Here is a 16,100-nt window from a genome sequence, read left to right as displayed (position 1 = left end):
AGAGTAGCTGAAGACATATTAGGGAGGGTTGTGTTCTTCATGTTTCAATCCAACTAACTATTTATTTTAAAATCTCCACCTTGATTTCATTTACAGCATATGAGCAATAAAATATTTACCCTATTCAGTAGGGATCTATTTTTAATTGCTAGATTTATGACTTTGCCTTCTAGAACTGGAATTTCACAAATGTTCGAATTGAGAACTATATTCATAATGCAACAGTGAAATGTTTCTTTATAACTCATATTTGTGTGATCAATTCCCTTTTCTTCTTTTCTACTGAGCTTTTGACAAAAGAAGTCATTTGTGCTGTGATTGCCTGGAAATGAAATACTTTTTTTCAGGTTCAAGTTTTTCAAAGTGATTTTTTTTTTTCCTGAACATAGTTTAATAGCCGTGGAATATTTTCTTTTCTATACTATATGCAGTCTAGGTAGTTTTGGTTTGGGTCCTAAAATGAGAGATTATTGTCTCTGGAGTTTGGGGAATTCTAAACTTCAGTAAAGTAGTTGGAAATGCTGATGCAGCTTTATAGTAGTGTTGCCACAGTTGCCCTTTGTATGTAATTTGGTAAATACATTTCCAAAGGAATGTTGAAACCCGAAGAAATTTGAGAACAGGAGTTTTGATACATATTCCAGAACAGTTCTAAATTTAACTCTAAAGAATTGGGAATTTGAGGAAAGGAAGTTTGATCCAAACTCATTGGGGAACAGGTGCTTGAGTTAAAATCCTCGTTATTAAATTACAGCATTCCTTTTAGGTTTATTTAAAGTGGTTCACGTTAAAGTCATACGTGCAACAGCTTGCCAAAATTTGAGGGAAATTTAATAGTCTATGAAGTTTCTCAAGTCATTTAACATAAAATTTGATATCTAAAAGAAGACACTGAATAGCTTGTGCAAGTGTTTTGTTAAATGATGATAATGGCTGTCTGCAAAGAGTCAAGCCAGTATCCAATCAGTGGTCTATATTGAGCACTTACTGTGTGCAGAGCACAAATCCCAAAGCCATATTTCTCGGCAGTGGAATTTTCAGCCTCATGTTCAGTGCAATGAATGGGAAAGTTTGTAATAGTTTCCACAACAGCTGTCAATCAAGAGCGCTAGACCAATCAGGAGGCTTGCTAACTCCAACCCCGCAAAACTCATCTTTAATGGCCATAAGAAGACAGATTTGTAGCTGCTCTGTAGAAACTATGGCAGAAACTTTTGTTGTGAATTTTCCCAGTTGTTTCACTGAAAATTAGGTTGAAAATTCACTGCTGGGAAATATGCACTCTTCTTGATTAACAGCTGTTGCCTAGGAGTGTTGGTGGCTCAACTCCCCACATAGCACCATGCTGAATTCTGGAGTGCTTCACCTTTACAGGTGATGTTTACGTTGATCAGTAACTTTTAATTTTTCTAAAAAACTTTCACTATTATAGAATGACATTATAATTAAGCTCCAACATAAATGTACTCATGTTGAAAATAGCCCAAGAAAAATTAAATCATCTCTGTTAAAAGGCTTAACTGTAAAAGGGTGCATCAAAGAGTAATGCTTATGCAAGTAGGCTTAAGTTATTTCTGTTCTTGGTGTTTTAAAAATTGCAATTATTTCAGCTGGCTAGTAGAGCTATAATATTGGTGTTGCCACTTTCTACTTCTGGTATTGACCATCAGGTCTCATTCCAGCAATTGACTCTTTGGGCCTATTAATGAACAAATGAGAACAGCAAGGAGAGTGCCCATCACTGTCAACTCTCCTAAAATATCTTGAAGTTCCTGGCCATAGCTGAGTAGCACATGCTGGAAGTGGTAGCGGAAGTCAGATTCTTTCTTTAAGGTTTTTGGAAAATGGTGACAGAGAAACCATCACAACATTATCTCTTTCAGCTTAATTAGGTCCACACTAGAAAACAGTTCTTCATAGTCAGATTTATTAAACTCATTGACATTTGTACCATCCATTTCCAAATTAAATTGCCTCACCAGTTTAACACCTTCTTTGGGTTACTTAGGGAACTCTCCTAAAACTCTTGGAAATTAGACACAAACTGTGGGCAGAGCTTTCTTCAAAGTTCCAAAGGAGAGGGGCCAGAAGGGGATATATTATAACTCTCAACTAGGGCATCAAGGCAAGGTTGGAAGGTATAATGGGGTGATGGAGTCTCCCAGCAAGAACAACAGATGATCCTCAGTACCAAAATCAAGCATGAAGGAATTATTATTGTGGTAATGATTTGTTCCCCATCATTCATACTCTCTGGTCTCTGCCAGTCGTGTTTCTGCTGGGGCACAAAGAGCAACAAGTAAGCAGGAGGGTAGGAGTGCAGCTCGATACAGAATGTAGGAAAAAAATGTTTTTCCTAATGTTCTAGATTCATTTATAACTGAAGTGAGTGCAGCATCAAATATTATTGGTGTAAATCATCAAAAATATACCGGGTGTATCCCTGGGATGGAACCTATGGGGAAAGCGTGGTGTTGGGGGTCGTGGGGGGGGAGCAAAGTTTAAACAGGGGCTAGGGTGGAAGACACTTATCAGTCACCAGGAAGGGTAAACAAGGTGACTTTACTTCTGATAGGGCACAAGTTAGTTACCCAATTGTAGAACCTCTCTGACTCAATAAAGATACCTGAGTGTAGCTGTAATACCTACATTTGATTAAGTGTGCCATTTGGAGTAATTTTGTTAAAAAGACAGTACTGACCTGGATTCAGGAATCAGTTCTTCATTTATAGCATTGTTCTTAAATTGATATGTTTAAGCTGGAACCAATTATCTCTTAAGATGTAGTTTTCAGGATCAAATTGAGTTGTAAATCACAGGATTTCCTGTAAATGAATTCTTGGTTTACTGTATGTTTTTGTAGAAGATGAAAAACTTTATACTATACTTTTGAGATAAATGTTTCTTTTAAGGGGAAAGAATACTTTGAAAACAACTGAAAAGAATATAGGGATGAAATCATTTGGCAATCATCATCATTAACAGCATTTTATTGAATGCTTACTATATTGTAACGCCCTATACTAGGTGAAACATTTACGTATCCTGCTTTACTGATTTTCCTGGATTTCTTATGGTTAACAGAAATAATGTTAGCCTATGTAAGTCAAAACTAACTGTGAAGTTAAAAAAAACTCTACCTGAAATAATTTCAAATTTGAATCTGCTTTTCTCCTTAATTATCCTACTTCCTTACTGTTGAATGTTCCTCCTAGAAGGTGCTCTATTAGCAATAATCACCCTGCAGTGGTTTCTCATGATTTTTAGATTTTTAACTGTATGCTATCTGTAGTTTATTTAGTGAACCTTTCTTTAATAACAAGTGGGATGCATCCCCTATGATTAGGAACTACATCTAGGTTTTCTATCTTAAATTAATATTATTTTTTTTTTCATGGCCTAGTGGAAAGAGCGTGGACCTGAGAGTCAGAAGACCTGAGATCTAATCCTGGTCCTGCCACATGTCGGCTGTCTGACCTTGGGCAAATTACTTAAATTCTCTGTCCCTCCATTACCTTATCTGTAAAATGAGGATTAAGATTGTGAGCCCTATGTGGGACTTGGACTGTGCCCAACCTGATTATCTAGAGAAGCAGATAACAGTGGATAGAGCCTGGACTGGGGAGTCAGAGGTCATGGGTTCAAATCCCGGCTCAGCCGCTTGTCAGCTGTGTGACTTTAGGCAAATCATTTGACTTCTCTGTGCCTCAGATACCTCATCTGTAAAATGGGGATTAAGACTGTGAGCCCCACGTGGGACAACCTGATCACCTTGTATCTTCCCCAGTGCTTAGAACAGTGCTTTGCACATAGTAAGCGCTTAACAAATGCATTATTATTATTATTATTTTCTTTTATCTACCCAGCACTAAGTACAGTGCTTGGAACATGGTGAGCATTTAACAAATTACAAATAGAGTAATTTCTATTCACTCTTCCTCTGAGACTGCTGAAGCACACATCATTTTTACATTAAATATTTTCCATTTAAAAATTTTGCAAGACTGTAGCTGTCCATAGATTTATGAACTCTCATTGTAACCTTTCTTTTTAGGAAGTGGGTGATTGAGAAATCTTGAGAAAGCAGTCTGTCTTGATTTTTTGATTTTGCAAATTCAAAATATCAACCTTCAAATTTCGTGAATAATCTCTGTATGCTAAACAAATACTATGCCTTGAGCCCATCAGAGCATTAATTGGACCATATTGGCTAGGATCAATCTCATAATTTTACATTGATAAATTGCTGTTGATTGATTTTTTTTTAAAACTAAGAAAATGCCAGCCACTAAACTCCTCCTCCACACATCAAGATATCCTGATATTGTAGTTGAAACTGCAAATGGTTATAAGCAGTGGCAGGAAGTGAGGTAGGACCTTATTCAGTGTCCTTCATCTTACAACTATGCATTTTAAGTGACTCCCACTATTTGGCCTCTCTTGACTTCACTATACGCCGCTCACACCCATCAGTCCCAGTGGTCCCTTATTTTGGCCCTTTCTTATGACCCTGAACCTACATATTTCATTAGCCATCCTGTTAGAAGATACAGAAGCCTTGATTTTTATAAATAAATTGTGCGAAATCTGTTATAAAAACGGTTGTCATATTTCAAATGTAGTTTTGAATTTTTCAAAAAAATGTAAGTGGTACCCACAGCAATGTAAATAGTACTTACATGGTAATGGACCATTCCGTTTAATTTATCTAGAGCTTCAATGCACAGAAGTTGCATTCTCCCGGAACCCCATGTTATGGAAAACTTGCATGAAATTCACTACATCTAATGCCCCCTGTATGTACCCAACCATTTCTCCCTGCTCCGCGTTGCTCTGTATCCAGTTTGACTCACATTGTCAGAAGGACATGCCTTATTCCTGCCGTCGTGTCATACTGTAGGCAGGTTCGCATGGTGAAAACACAGATTCTATTAGCCTTAAAGGCTACTTCTACATTTCTGTTGCATCCCTTCACTGTTTTAGCATTTGATTTCAAGAATGCTGGGATTTGTGTCTGTTTTGAACTAATTTCTTAAGAGCTGGCAAAGGGGCCTGTATGGAAGAATATTCTTGTACCTTATTCTTCCATGCTTGAGTTTGAGGGGGTGGTATTTACCCCCTCTACCTTCAGCTAAAGGAAGTTTTGGACTAGGCTAGTTTAGGTTGAACTCCACCAATGTAATTAACTCATTGGATATAAATGACCTTTTAAAGCTTTAGTAATTTTCAAAGAGGAAGCATATTTTTCTTAATAAACGATACTTGTTTGTGTGTTGTATAAATTCCACTGGAAAGTTATCGTTCCAAAAAGAACAGTCCCGCTGCTGATTATATTTACATTTGAAAAAAGACCTGGCCGGCACCCAAATTTCAGGTAATAGAGCATCTTTCACCTTAAAGTTGGTAATCAACAAAAACCATTTTATCTATAGTAAACAGAAAAATCAGTGGTTTCAAATTTAGTCTCCATGAAAATTATTAAAAATCTGGGGGGAAAAAAGTTGGCAGGAAAAAAATATGTGATTCAGATTTATATTATTTTTCTCCCTTTATGTTTTTAATCCATATTTTACAATGCATCAAAAAGTTCATTGCTCTTAAGTGCAGTGGCCAGAGCTTGTTAGCTAATTGTACCGAACGGAACAGCTTATTGAAAATCCTAGGGTTAAAATGTTACCACCACCGGAGCTTACATTTCCTAAGTGAATGTCCTTTGTATCTTTGCCATTATGTTAATTTTATCAGTGGCTAAATATAGTTATCTGTCTTAGCTAGTTCAGGGGCAATCCTGCTGGAAGGTAGTGACCAGAGTACCTGGAGACCTATAGCCTTTATTTTATTAACTGGATGTCCCACTGATGATGATGCTTCATTACATGAAATATTCCAACTGCCTTCTATAGGTTTTTGTCCCTTCTCATATCCGTAACTTTTTGATTCATCCCAGTTTTGGTTCTTGAATATCTGACCTTTAAGATGGAAGCAATTTTTCTTTAATTTAGTGTGCACTTTCATTTATTTCACTGAACATTGTTGTGTAGCTAGTTCTCTTATTTAAAATTTAAGTGTATATTAAGATGCTAGAAATGAATGTACAAGTAGTGTATGAGAAAGAGGTAATGGCGGTGGTATATTTCAGGTCTTTATTATGAAAACCAGTACACTTCAAATGACCCAAATCTTTCATTCTTCCAAACGGTAAATTTTAAAGTAAATGATGCAGCAAATAGAGCAAAATCAGCCGTAACTTTCCAGATGAATGTTTAAATACTTTTAAATATAGCTCCAAAGTAGTCATTTCTGTTTGTAACCTAAAAGTAACAAAGTTTACAGTCATAAAATCGAAATATTTGGAAAAGGAACCCAAAATCAGACTCTTCAGAATTTCAGAAGGAGCTTGCTCAGGGCAGGATTTAGGACTTTTTGGCCTCTTCTGAAATCTTATTTTGTTTTTCTATGCCTTCAATCAAATATTTGGTGTAGAATTTGTCTAAGAAATGTTCTCAGGCAGTCTATTTAGAGTCATGGAGATAGTCACTCACTAACTACTATGGATGCATACAAATAATATGATGGTGGTAGGTTGGTGACTAGAGCAGGAATATGTGGATTGGAATTTGAACTCTTGGAAAGATTATGGGTCAGACCATAGTAATCCCAGAATTTGATGGAGAGAATTTTTTCTGTTCCCTGCATTTCACTCCCTCATTTAGCTCAAGCTACCTGGCGTTGTTCTATAATTGAGCATGTTTGATATTTCTCTAATCTTAGGTCCCTTAAGGGACCAAAAAAAGGATACAAGTGCTCAAAATGGTTACCCACAATCTCAGGAGAAAAGTGGGTAACAATGATAAATTTTTTTTTGAGAGAATTTGACAGTCATGTCTGTCTTCAGAACATTTTCAATAGCATTTCTTCAAAGGGGTTAAAACTAGCTCTAATAGTCATCAAACGTGACTCTCTTAAAAATTCTGTTTATTTCACTACCCTGATTTTAGATATTAACATAGTTTCCCTTTATTTTTCCTTTTGAGTTTAGTATCCTTAGGATAGGTTCTACTTTGGAGCCACTTGGTGGGATAGAAGGGGAGGAGGAATAATTCTCCTCTACCTCTGCGTAACCCATCCCCCCAGCATTCAAATGGCCTTGTAACCAAGAACTTCAATTAAACAATTGGTTGAGACAAATGCCATACTTTAGTCATTTGGGCCACTTTCTTTCCTAAAGTATTCTAAGAAGCAGAATAATCTTTTGTCACACTTCAGAGAGGCATAAGTTTTGTTAGTCCATATGTAAGTAATCTATATATAAAGTTTAAAAATGTTTTATTGTAAAAGACTTTGGATTTATATTTTGTAAATGCATCACTGAAATGTATAAAATTACAAGTTGACCATCACTGGCAAAATTCAAGCTTACCATTTCAAAAGCCATTTTGCTCCCCTCCTAAAATGAGAGTTTGTAAAGTAGAAATGACTGGAAAAGGTGCCCAAGGCCACATCCAGTATCTAAAATCCTAGAATTAGATTGTACAAGGAGAGATATTCCATTTCAGCAAAAGACCAAAAGTCATATTCCTAGTGCTTTTTACAGGGCTCTGCACATAAACGCTTACACATACTATTACTAATATTACTACTATTGTACTTTTAATCAAATATTTGGCCGAGACTTTCCTAAGAAAATATCCCAGATGTTCTATTGATAATCATGGAAATAATCACTCAAAAACGGTATACCATGGGTGATTAAAATAGTGCCCAAGTGAGATGATGAGTGCCAGGCCAGTAGAATGAGAGACGAAGAGGAAAACATCCTTTAAATCAGGGAAGCCAGAGCCAACACTGTGAAAAAAATTAAGAATAACTTGTGCAATCCCAGAATTAGAGAAACGTTCAGCTTGTTCCAGTTCTCCCAGTATCCTTATCAGTCTGGGAATTGAAAATAACGAGCAATGACTGAGTATTTAATGCCACTACCTAAATGAAGAGCTGATGGTTGCACTTTATTTCATCTGAGCTGGGAAAAACCAGGTTCTCTATTTCCTGGACTGCAGGAATTAATTGTACTCTTTTTCCCCAGGTCTGGAACTGGTCAGTCTGTATGGATAGGCGCCTCTGTACTCTCCAGCCATTTGACTGCTGCCACTCCTTCCTCACTTCCAGTAGGGAGTGGGAGATGACCAGGAGGGACTGTGATGACCAGGGAGTTTGGGGTGTTTTATGTTGGGCAGTAGTGGTGCTTCTGTGATTGAATTCCTAATTTGAATAACTCCATTCAATGAAAGGGTGCCCTCATAATAGGCCTCTATATGTAGAACCAGAATCTATCCATGAGAGGCCTGTAGAAATTCAGTTGCTTTACCTCTTGGAAGCCTCTAAATTTTAAGGAGAATTAGATATCAGTCAGTGGTTTCAAAATACAATCCCTGAAAAGACCTTTAATACATTTTTGGCAGAGATTTTTTTCACGGAATTTTTATAAAATGTCACTTCATGTGGAATGGGGCAGCCCTCTTAGTGGGGTGGGGATCTCCTAGCCCCATTCTGCAGAATGGCCCTAGTCTTTTTTCAAGTTAGCGTGTCACTCACCTTTGTTCACTTCTAGGTCAAGGCCACCATTTCTAGATCAGACTTTATGTTCTAGAGCTCTGTGCTAGCGTGCCAAGCCCCCTTCTCTACCCTCCCTGTGATGTCTTAACATCCATCTAGTGGCCCTGTGAGGTTCAGTTGTTGAATTTCTGTGGTCAGTAATTTATAATCAATCCATCAGTGGTAATTATTGAGTGCTTACTGTCCTAAACACTTGGGAGAGTACAGTACAATAGAGTTGGTAGACACATTCCCTGCCCACAGGAGCTTTCAGTCTAGAGGGGAATAATGTCTTAAATATCCCACTTTTCTCACTTCCTTCACCTTCCTTTCCTGTGCTTCAAATTAGGATTTCCTTCACTCTTTCAGAAAAGTTTGGAGTGGCACAGATTGGCAAACCTCTCCCTCTCAGGGGCAAGGCCCAGAAAGTACCCCCTTAAGGTTCACCTGGCACTCATCATTGAACTTGAGCATGAAATGCACATTGTCACTGTTGATAAAGACAGAAAAAAAAATAACTTCAAGATAACAAGTCTGTATCTTTTATCTTTTCCCAAACAGATAGTTATGGGGAGGAGGGGTATGGTGAAGCAGACCGGCGACTTACTGTGAGGAAAGTAAGGAAACTGATATACATGCATCATCTTGGACTACTCGGTGAGGTTGGTGGGGGTGGGGGTTTGGGGAAATATGCATATCTCATTCACATCCCTTCAGTATGACTAACTTAATGTGTCACCCCTGGCAAATACAGAAAGCAAAGCTTAAATCTCTTCAGGATATTCAATTCTGATTTGTAATAAAACATTTTAAGTGAAAACCCAACTTGAGTAATGCTTGAACAGCCTAATCTTTCCGTGACCCACATAATGCACCATACCTGAACATCTGTGCACATATCAGACATCAATTATGTTGGCAGAGAAGAAGGGAAGTCCTTCACCTGAAAAAACAGCTGCAAAAAGGGGACTTCCGAAATGCGGTTTCAGGTACAAAGAATAGGAAATGTCTCCTCTATTTTAACTAAAACAATTCAGCTCAGTTTTTAGTAAATTTACTTACCCGAGTTTCTTTGGAGCAAACCAAAACAACTTTTTGCTTTCTTTTAATCAGAATTTTCTCTCTGGCCATTCCTCTCAATTCGAAACTAAACCACATAGAATGATTTCTTTGGTCATAAGCTGCTTTTTTTCAAAAAAAAACTACAAATCTGCTTTACTTTTGATACATTATAGGACTCATAAAATCACTTTTCCACTAAGAGAATAATTGAGGCTTTTTTGATAGTAGAACTGATGGCTGTGAATACTGCATAGCAGTCGTAAACACCAGTTGGAAATGGTTATGCAAATATTGACATGTAGATTGTGTTGTGACTGCTTTTTGGCAGGGTTTTGTATGTTCATCTCTACCAATGGGAGGAAATGAAATCAAATTACACATAAAGAAGCAAAGCACAATCAACATCTTATAAGAAAATCTTAAGTGACAGGAAAGAGTAAACTTTGGGCTGTGAATGTGTTTTCGTAATTTCATGTTATGTCAATTGTCTTTGGGCCTTTGTTTATAGTTTATAAATGTGATACATTGGTTTTTGTGATAATTATACAAAATAGAGTATATCTTGAGATCTGATTTCCCCTTATCTTACATGGGAGGTAGCTACCTTAATTCCAAATTCACAATTAAATATGAAAAGAATACTGCAGGGTTTTCGGATTTGTTTGTTTTTAATGTTGTCTTTTTAATTTATCCCTCTTATAGATGGCTCCTTGGAAGTAATACGAATTTATTATGGGCTCCTATGACTTCAAACTTATAAAAAGAAATCGGTTGTATAATGTGTGTTTGCATAGAAAGAAAAATCTCCCCTGAAGTCTGAAGCTTTGGTCGAACTAGTGCATGTATCGTCCCTGAGTTGATCTCCAGCAATATTTCCTCTTCATCTCGGTTGTTCCTTGATATGACTCCACTTCATCCCCTTTCAGTGACATCCCTCCTTCTTCTATTAATAGACATTTGTCCCAAGAGGTGGAATATTTGAGTTAAATGTTCTTGCAAATGTTTTTCCCTGGATTTCATAGACTGTTTTGTAGATCTGGTTGGAAATGATGGACTGAATTATTATAATTATGTTTCTATTGCTCACTGCACGTCAATATGCAGTTAAAGTTGGTTTTGATTATACTCTGTTGGGCAATTCTGTGAGAACAGAATTAGGAGCCCTCGTAATCAACCTCATCTCTGTTCTTGGATGGTGATTTGGATCACATTTAATGTTGGTGCAACTTTTGAAGAGGTTCTGTTTTCTGTCTGTATTTTTATATCCTGATGAAGTTTGTCATCCATTGTTGTCATATCATCTTCAGGTAGTGATTCTCTTTGCATATGGAAATGTAGTCTCTTGGAGTAATGGGGAAAAGAGCTTCCCCTACCTTTCACCCAGAAGAACTGGGGGGCTGGGCTTCAACTGTGCAGTTCTGGGCTGGTTTTCTTTTGAGTCAGGACTTGGCAGAATTCTGTATTTCCTGTGTTCTCTAAGATTGTTGCATTGCTTCCCTCATATGTTCATATTTTTAGTAAATTAATAGAAGTGTGTTACCATAATGAATTCTCATCTGTTCACAAAATGCTATGGCTTCTGGGACTTTCAAATTCACGTGGGGGTCCATCTAACAGGCTGAAGTTTGTCAAACTTTATCATTTCTTAGTGGCATCTAGAGAATGCTGTATTTTTCTTAACTCTGAGTAAAACTCATGTAACATTATCCATCCATTTCTAACTCCTTCTGTTAAGTTCTATGTATTTCTCACTGTGTATTTTATTCAACTTCTTTAACCATTTATCTATCTTTATGATCCACTAGAGGTTAAATTCTGCATGCAATATAATACTTGACTCTTTCCCCTGAGTGAGGTGTTGGTCTCCTGAGGGTCATATTTCTGGTAGCAACCTTCGTCTAAAACAGCTTTTTATTGCAGTAGAGCTAACCTGACATATTTCATCATTAACTTTGTTTCCCCAAAGTAAGCCCTTTTTTAACTCCTCAAAACATTTTCTCTTAATTCCCACAGGAAAAATCAAGTGTATTATTTTAATGGAAAATAGGGATCACCTGAGTTCATGGCAGATGCAAACAAAAAACAGCAGATTTTCAGCCACTAAACCTAGTCATTTTGGGTTTTGTTAGCCTTCAGAAGTCAGAATAATTTTAAGCATGGTACAAGCTTGGCTGTTTAGTCTGAGGTTTCTTATGCGTTCTGCCAGCTTTTCTACAGAAGCAGGTGCTTTTTATCCTTCAGCAAATACTAGTTGGCTGAGCAGAATGAAAAGCTGTTGTAGTCATAGCAATGTATGGGTTATAATGTCCTGTTAAAGAGTGGCAGTCCTTCGGATAACTCAGTATTTTTTAAATCTTGCATGAAAGCCAGAGCAGTTAGCACCCTACACTACTGTTCAGGAAATCAGAGTCTGGAATTCGTATGAGGGCATGGTGCTTGTGATGACTTTAACATTTCTGACAGCTGAAATGACACTATGTGATTAAAGAATTACTTTATCACTCTCCACATCCAGGGTTATAGTCTCAATCTCTGAAATTTTTCTCTAACATTGAGGGATTATCCAAATTGTTCTTAGTAAAGAATTTCTGAAAATGGATAGCAGTCAAATATACAGGGCTGCCCTGAGGTGTTGGAACATTCACCACCCCTACCCATTCCATATGTTGAACTTGTATGATTTTTGAAGCCGGGGCCTTTGCACTGAACTACACTGAATCAGGAGCAAAAGGATTAGTCATGCTATATACCCAGAGCACTCAGAAGGAATTTAGCCAGGACGTAAAGAGTCTGGCCAGGACTCACCAATAAATGCACGCAGTTTCTCACATCCCCACATTCCCACAGAATGATGGCTAGCAACTACTGTTTAATTACAATTACAATTGAAATTATTGCCAGAGGAGATTCAAATAGAAAAAGAATGCCAAAGGAGATTTCAAGCTGCATACCCAGAAGGATTGAGATTCAGAGATGCAGTGGCCCCTTACCATTTGCTTGGGACCAGATCTCAGAACATATGGGCACCTTTACTGGAAAGGTTTAGTTTGGAAAAAGGATAAAATCATAAGTTCCCAAAGTTACTTCTATTTTACCACAAATAACTGAGAGAAGACTCACTACATCTTTAGTCAGATTGAGGGCAAAGTCAGAGAGCACAAAGCAGGCAGAAGTGGAGAGCGGATTTGGAGTTTTCCAATTCATAAATTGTTTGCTCCATGCCAAAGGTGGCCATAGCCTCTGCTCCTGGAGGTAAAGGCCAACACTTACAATCCTTCCACAGAAAACCCCCAAAGCTGCTGGGAAATCTAGGCAACCCACTCCTTTGCTTCCTGGAGTGTGTTGTTTTTTTCCCCCATCCCTTCCCCTCTAATCCCTTGCCAGCCTTCACCAGTCCTTCACACCCATCTCTCACCCCAAAACTGACTGTGACCCAGCAGTGTAACACTGGATGATTTTGTTACTTTAAGGTGCATGCCCACGCAGCATATTATAATGCTGTCCTAGGCAGCATTTTGCAGAAGTCCACCTGATGAGCCTTTTTACACTGCCATTCCACTGGTCCCACCCTTCACTCCTCCTCCCTGCCTCAGTCCCTCAGCTGAGTGCCCCGGGCAGCTTTGGCCCTCTTCATCAGGCCTATCGACTATGTCTCTGTTCTAGCTGCAGTGCTGGAAGCTAATCTGCAGCCACTGTGAGTCAGCCGCTCCATCCCAAACATCATCAGTGTGCAGACAATGTATAGATCCCTGAACCAAGGAAATACTCAAGATTGGGTAGGAGTGCAGTCTAATGCAAGTAAAAGTGTCCACTCCTCAATCCCCAACCGACTACCAAATCTGCCTCTGGGGATTACCCAAAATAGCTGCTCAGGGAGTCAACGTCCTTAATCCAGAACTGTATTTTATGTACACACCCACACACACACACACACACACACACCCTATCTCCCCCGTCTTGGGCCTTGCCTCCGTATGTTCATGTCCTTTCCCCTTCAACTCTATCCTTTTGCTTTTCTCCTTATGCCCATTATAAAAAAAAAATCAAAGTTTGACCAATACTGACATGTGGCCGGAATCCAAGTTTATGTTGGTAAAACCAAAGACAACCAGTCAGCAAGAGGCAACAATCAGTCTGTCACAGCAGTCCAAAAGGGGCAAGAAAAACTAAAAAGACCTTGTAGGTGAGAGGTGAAATACTGGTCATCGTCACTGATGGAGTTTAGGACTTTCCATAAGAACAAGATCAGAACCTACTAAAAAGTAGAAGGTGACTATCTTGTTGAGGAATTGGGAAATAAAATTATAAATGTTCAAACACCATTCTATTCAACTGTTTCAAATGTAGCTAGGCTAGAGGGATGAGTTTTCTCTATTTCATAATTGTGATAAAATCTAAATCACAGCCTTTTTAGCATCGAGATAAGTGGACTGAACTGTCATGTAATTTTTTTCCGATTTCTTTTGGCATATTTCTTCCTTATTTTTCTCTTGCTTTAATCTTTGTTTATGTTTTCTTAGATCTGCCTTTATAGGATTGTTCTGCTGCAAATAAAGACAGATTTTCTATTTCCTACTGCCAATTTAATCATTGAAATAATGCAAATTTTGGTTTTCCAGGAGGCATTTCACCAGGAAAGTATGGCATATCAAAAGCTAATTATAGTTAAACCAAACTATAATTAACCTTAACATCCCCTATCATCTTGATGTATTTATTGCCCTAGTTTTGCTCAGAATTTTCTTCTTTCTGCTAAGTTCTTGAGTAATTTAATTTCTTTAATTGGTATGTCTTCAATGTAAAGCTAGGGGTTCTGTTTACAGTTTCGTTTTGTTTTCTGAATCTGTTGTTTTAGAGTTTAAATAAATTGACATTTTCAACTAAAATCTCTTTGCCAGGGTGCTAACAGGGGCCCAGTTGCTAATTAAAAAAAAAAAAACACCTGAATTCATCAATCAACAAATGAGTTGATAGGTTAATTCTTTACAGTCGGAATCTTATCAAAAACCAATAACAAATTTGCATGAAAGTTAAGATCTCTGCTTTTTCTGCTCTCTACCCATTTGTCCACACCCCAATCAGCTTTCTGTCTTTGGTGTTTTTCCCCATTAGTTCCCAGTATTCCAAGCCATTCAACTTCCCCCATCTCTGGACTTTTTTGTCTGTCTGCAGTTCCCTGCTGCACGATTGTACTGACTACTCAGAGTGCAGACCTAAGAGCAACCCTGCAGTAAATATTGTTCCTTCTCTTTGATAAACCTTAGTCTATGTAACCTGGCAGGCAGTTTTGGGGTGAGAGATGGGTATGAAGGACTGGTGAAGGCTGGCAAGGGATTAGAGGGGAAGGGGTGGGAAAAAAAAACAACATGCTCCAGGAAGCAAAGGAGTGGATTGCCTACATTTCCCAGCAGCTTTGGGGGTTTTCTGTGGAAGGGTTGTAAGCGTTGGCCTTTACCTCCAGAAGCAGAGGCTATGGCCACCTTTGGCATGGAGCAAACAATTTATGAATTGGAAAACTCCATATCCGCTCCCGACTTCTGCCTGTGAGGTTACTGTGACATAGCTGTGAGAGAGACTCACTGGTATTAATTGTCCTGAACCATTGTATTTCTCACAAATACACCTGTCAATTTCAGGCCAACTTGTCATAGAAATCGCAATGTTCTCCATTCTAGGCTGGAAATCAAGATTTTATCCTGACTAAAAATATTTAACATATGTGAATGATGATAATTTCATTAAATCAGTGAAGGAAGAGTTGGAGAAGATGTATTCAAATATAACTCCAGGAAATCCCATTCCCAAGAGTATTTGAGTAATTTAGCAATACACTCAGGGTACTTGAGGCAAGTAATTACTCTTTTTGCAGTAGTATATATTAGAGACACAGCATGGCTGGGTGGAAAGAGCCCGGGCTTGGGAGTCAGAGGTCATGGATTCAAATCCCGGCTCCGCTGCTTGTCAGCTGTGTGACTTTGGGCAAGTCATTTCACTTCTCTGTGCCTCAGTTACCTGATCTGTAAAATGAGGATTAAGACTGTGAACCCCATGTGGGACAACTTGATCACCTTGTATCCTCCCCAGCGCTTAGAACAGTGCTTTGCACATAGTAAGCGCTTAACAAATGCCATCATTATTCTTATTAGGGACGTATTTCTTTGAAATCGAGGAAATTGAATGTCTCATTTGCAGATCATCTTTCATCCACCTTACCTTTAGAGCATCATCTTTATAAAAGTTTATTCAAAAGGTATCAGGTTTGCTTGAGTACTCTTCAAAGCATACAAAGTGTACAGATTTTGTAACAACAAATGTCTCTTGAACAACCATAGTATGTCTAGGCCTGTTCTAATAAGTATGGGGGGATTCACATTAAGACTAGACATAGATTCTTTACATCTTGTCTTGTCTTATGCTGTCAAGTTGTTTCTGACCCAGAGCGACAC

The 16,100-nt window shown here is 38.1% G+C and overlaps 1 protein-coding gene across 3 annotated transcripts in view; it reads left to right on the top strand.

Annotated features, from left to right (window-relative positions):
• Positions 1-16,100, top strand: part of ZEB1 (zinc finger E-box binding homeobox 1) — a 162,074-nt gene that overhangs the window by 61,277 nt on the left and 84,697 nt on the right. For 2 of the 3 annotated variants that reach the window (XM_029077558.2, XM_029077557.2), the window contains one exon: positions 9,154-9,249. The exons of the other annotated variant lie outside the window; for it this stretch is intronic. In XM_029077558.2, the coding sequence (XP_028933391.1) occupies positions 9,228-9,249 (22 nt within the window). In that variant the 5' untranslated portion in view covers positions 9,154-9,227. The remainder of the gene's footprint in view (positions 1-9,153; positions 9,250-16,100) is intronic. 3 annotated transcript variants of the gene reach the window in all.

Source organism: Ornithorhynchus anatinus, chromosome 13, assembly GCF_004115215.2.
Source record: "Ornithorhynchus anatinus isolate Pmale09 chromosome 13, mOrnAna1.pri.v4, whole genome shotgun sequence".
NCBI lineage: Eukaryota > Metazoa > Chordata > Mammalia > Monotremata > Ornithorhynchidae > Ornithorhynchus > Ornithorhynchus anatinus.
This window is presented reverse-complemented; position numbering and strand designations above follow the sequence as displayed.